Source organism: Rhagoletis pomonella, unplaced genomic scaffold (genome assembly GCF_013731165.1).
Source record: "Rhagoletis pomonella isolate Grant_MI unplaced genomic scaffold, Rhpom_1.0 Rhpom_scaffold_00461, whole genome shotgun sequence".
NCBI classification, from domain to species: domain Eukaryota; kingdom Metazoa; phylum Arthropoda; class Insecta; order Diptera; family Tephritidae; genus Rhagoletis; species Rhagoletis pomonella.
The window spans coordinates 59,476-64,295 of NW_023459015.1; the positions used below are offsets into that span (position 1 = coordinate 59,476).

Here is a 4,820-nt window from a genome sequence, read left to right on the forward strand (position 1 = left end):
CTTCGACTTTGTCCTGTTTTTCCTTAATAAGCGCTTCGATCTTATCTTGTCGTTCCTCGATTTTATCCTGTCTCTCCCTGAGTTCCGCGTTATCTTTGAATAAATTCAACATGTACGTTTTTTGTGCTTCCAGCTGCGATGACAAGCGTGTTTCCTGCATTTGCAGCTGGGATGAAATCTGTGATGACATCTGTGACATGGCAGCCAATAACGTGTTCATGTCCATAGCTGTTGATGACGAAGGAGCCTTTTTCTGTTCTTCAAACCTCCCGGATGTCTGATGCACATCCATCGATGAACATGCAGCCTCATCCTTCTGTTCGTCCTTTGCGGATGTATCGTCGGGTTTACCCTGGAAGTCGTATTTGTCCAAGTCGATGCCTTCTGCTTCCATAGCCTCTCGCAGCCGTGATAGTAACTCCACTTTTCTTCCTGAGGTTGCTAAATTTCGCTTCTCCAACTCCTGTTTGAGTTCCTCGATCTTTAGGTCTTGAATTTTTGCCATTTTCCAAAGGGATTTCCCAAATCGCTCGGTTCGTATCGCTGGATTGTTAAATAAATGCTAACGATGACCAAATTGTAGTACAATTAACTTTATTGTACAACAAACAATTTACAATATTCACTATTTGCCCACCATTGCACCAATCTTCGCCGACCGTTGCACTCTCAGAATAAGAGTGCATTGAGATGCTAGAAAGTGCACCTCCTTCACCAAGCACCAATCCTTCCGGAAGTACTCCAACGTCGCCATGTGTCGAAATTTCCGTCACGTCTACAGCGTCCACCGTGAGCTGAGAACCTAAAATAAAAAGAAACAATTTTCTATCAAAGTTTAAAAAAATTTTATAAGTTAGAAGTAGATAAAAAAAAGAGACAGCGTGCTTACTGTTGTATATATAATTAAATATTTATTTTCTTTATTGTATAGTTTCAGGCAGGCTCTTCCTAAACTAGTTATGATTTGTCAATGTTATTTTGGCTTATTAACATTTCGTTTTTAATATTGTTATTGAGTTTTTTTAATCGTGGTGTTTATTAGAAAAAATGGAAAAAAGCAGTAGAAGTTATCCCAGCTATTTCGGGGATCACCACATCTCCTCGCAAAGTCAGAAGCATTAACCAAGGCACAGTCATACCCCGTAAACTCTTAACAAAGACTTAGTTTAGGAAGAGCGCGCCTGAAACTATACAATAAAGCAAAACGAATGTATCGAATTGACAACTGAAACCACGCTGTCAAGTTTAAAAAGAAGCAAATCAGCTGCACTTGATAGTAGTAGGTTGAAAAACTTAGGGTTTACACCGGACAATACTGTCATGGCAATAGCAATACATGCACACTTTTTCACTAATACATGCATACTTTTCCAATTGTCTGAATCACTGTCTTGATTATTTTCAAGACAGTAAATCGGACAATGATTTGACGTATGCAGACAATAATTTTGACGTCTGGTGCAAGATAGAAGAGAAATTCATAACAAAAGAATTAAAATACCACAAGAGACGCTGATGTGTATGTAACTTTGTCTCTTCTTTATTATTTTTTAGTTTTTAGCTTAAATAGCACGCGCGAAATGCGTATTTCTGCACCTTATAATTCAACGTTTACGTTCGACATTTTGCTCAAAATGAATTGTCTTAATTATTGTCAGGACGCCTACGCTACGGAGACAATTATCAGCGTTTTTTACAACTAATACGTATTTGTTTATTGTCTTGACAGCATTGTCTAATGTAAACGCGCCGTAAAGAAATGAATTAGCAACAAGAGTTTACGGGGTGTGCTCAGTGGTTAACGCTTCGGACTTTGCACATTGATGACGCGGGTTCGATCCCTGCTGAAGTCTAGAAAAAAGAAGTCTGATGAGGAGATGTCGTGATCACCGAAATAGCTGCTATAACTTCTAAGTACTGCTTAGACTTTGTTGCTTTGTCCATTTTTCCTAATAAACATAATCGTGGTACAAAGCTCAATAACAATATTAAAAATGAAACGTTAACTACCCACAATAACATTGACAAATCATATTTTAAGAAGAGCCTGCCTGAAACTGTACAATAAAGAAAATAAATGTATAGAATTGACAACAAAACCACGCTTTCAAGTTTGAATAGCGACAAATCAGCTGCACTTGACAGTAGTCGATTGAAAAAGCAAATGAATTAGCAACAAGAGTTTACGGGGTGTGCATAGCTAAGTGGTTCACGCTTCTGACTTTGCTCATTGATGACGCGGGTTCGATCCCTGCTGAAGTCTAGAAAAAAGAAGTCTGCTGAGGAGATGTGGTGATCTCCGAAATAGCTGCTACAACTTCTAAGTACTGCTTAGACTTTGTTGCTTTGTCCATTTTTCCTAATAAACATAATCGTGGAACAAAGCTCAATAACAATATTAAAAATGAAACGTTAACTAGCCACAATAACATTGACAAATCATAGTTTAAGAAGAGCCTGCCTGAAACTGTACAAAAAAGAAAATAAATTGACAACAAAACCACGCTGTCAAGTTTGAATAGCGACAAATCAGCTGCACTTGATAGTGGTAGATTGAAAAAGGAAATGAATTAGCAACAAGAGTTTACGGGGTGTGCATAGCTCAGTGGTTAACGCTTCGGACTTTGCGATTTAACTTGTTTATAAACATGTTTTGTTCATGTAACTGGTTCAAACCCATTTAACATGTTTAACTCGTCAATTTGAACTTAGTATTATGTTGCTAACACGTTGCAATTTCTGTTGCTTTTGTGCGCTTGTTTGCGCACTTCCATTTCCCTGCACATTATGATTTTGCCAACTCATGCTGTTTTTTCTCATTTGTGCATTTCCATAATTTATTTGCTTATTTTGTACTTGTAATGACTAGGGAAGGCAAAAATATGCAAATGCATATCGCGTATGCAAATGCCTATCGCATATGCAAATGCATATCGCATATGCAAATGCATATTATGACACAAAATACATATTTTGGCGAAAATGCATAAAATAGCACATAAATGATTATTTTGGTAATAAGTTAATTAATTTTCGCATAATTTCATGTAACAATACCTTTGCAGAGATAGCCAGGGTTTCCGACGAGGTTTGTTTAATTGACAAAAAGAAAAGGCTTACAAACAATGGAAAGTTCTGTTATTTTCTAGTAAATAATTTTAATATACTCGTAAAAATATTTCGACTGCTGTTTTCCAATAGTGAAGTTGAAAAACTCAATGAACATTTTTCGTTTTTAGCGAAAGCTGTTTAACTGTATAGTAAATAATTTTAATATACTCATAAAAATATTTCGACTGTTGTTTTCCAATAGTGAAGTTTCGCTCTAAACCGGTTTTGGTAGTTGAAAAATTCAATGAAAATTCTTCGTCTAATCAGCGTAATTTATTCTACATCTACTGTAACTGCAACAACAACAAAAATGTTTGGTGGGAAGCAACACTTCAATACAATGTTGCAATATTTTCACCTGGAGAATTGTTATCTTTTAAAATGTGTCCATCAAAGTCTTGGCACGTAGAGCGTTCATTTTCAATACATATATGTATGTATGTACAAAAACTTTTATTGCGATAATCGGAAAAATTTTCGTTATATGTATACATTTTTAGGGCATATATCAAACATATTTTTAATATTTTGGAGTCATTTAAATCATCATATAATTAAGTTTTTTGTGCATATTTTTGTCTTCCCTAGTAATGACGGATATGTTTCCCTATTCTTCTTATTAAGTTCTTTAGTAATGGCAGAGTTCGTGTCCTGAGTCATACATGTTTTGTTTATTAGAAGCGTTAGTTTTTGATTGACCACGTTGTAGAAGTCTATCAAGGATTTCGATCCTTGTCTCAGCACACTTATCTTTTGTTCTATTATGTGTGATGGTCTTTTGTCGGCGAATGCAAAATCTAATCGACTTAGAATCGCATCAAGGTTTAAAACTGTACCATGTTTGGTGAGAATGTCGTTTGCTTCTTGCGTTATTTTGTTCCTTATGATTGTCAAAGAGGCAAGTACTTCCTACTTGCCCTCGTATACAATGACACAGAGTTGTTGGCTGCCTCACGCCAACTAACGTAATTATAAATTTTTCCTTTGCATTTTGGAACGGACTTTATTACGTCCAAAGTTTCGTCGCAAGTTATACTGGGTTCAATCGTTTCTTTTACGTATTCAATAACATTGTTTGATCTGTTCAAAGCCTCTAACTGAGTGTAATTAACCTCGTCCCTATTGGATGCGTTATTGATATCATTGTTTGTCATTGACATTATTGAAAATGTGCTTAATAAACTTTCCAGCTTTGTTGCAATTTCTTATATGATTTAAACTACATAAAATAAAAACAGTCTTACATAAATGGTGCTGCTCCTTATCTTGTTGGTGTTGATGATTTCTTCCAGCTGTGCCTTCTGTTGACAATCTCTTTACTGCTGCTGCTGATGTTATTGTTGATGATTTGCTATAGCTTTTATTAGCTACACATTCGTATATGCACATATGCGTGTCATAGAACAAAATTCAATTCAAATGAATTTTTTTTCTAAATCACAATTCAGCAACTTCAAGTCAACTTGTAAATTTAAGTCTTTCGGAAGAATTTTTAAACACGAGTTGTAGTGGGTTTTAATAAAATAATTTCATTTTAATAATTTGCCAGCAAACGGGGTGCAATGTGATGGTACATATGTGTATTAAATTCGCTTATAAAACGGAAACACGTGGCTTGTACAAAAACGTATACATAGAACGACGCATATACACACAGCGTTCACACAACACAACAGTTTTAGTGTTCAATCTGTTTTAAATATAAAAGA

General features: G+C 35.5%; 1 protein-coding gene across 1 annotated transcript; it reads right to left on the reverse strand.

The window, feature by feature from the left end:
* Positions 1-549: 549 nt before the first annotated feature.
* On the reverse strand, positions 550-4,787 carry LOC118750927. Its single transcript, XM_036485673.1, has 2 exons — positions 4,356-4,787; positions 550-802 (listed from the first exon to the last, which is right to left on the reverse strand). Exons 1-2 carry the CDS (start codon positions 4,498-4,500, stop codon positions 552-554), a joined length of 396 nt encoding a protein of 131 aa, XP_036341566.1. The 5' UTR covers positions 4,501-4,787; the 3' UTR covers positions 550-551.
* Positions 4,788-4,820: the final 33 nt, after the last annotated feature.

Coding starts and splice junctions, on each gene's coding strand:
- LOC118750927 (XM_036485673.1), bottom strand. CDS start 4,500: ATGTGCATATACGAATGTGTAGCTAATAAAAGCTATAGCAAATCATCA. Junction 803..4,355: donor TAAGGAGCAGCACCATTTAT/GTAAGACTGTTT, acceptor TTTTTATTTTAG/GTTCTCAGCTCACGGTGGAC.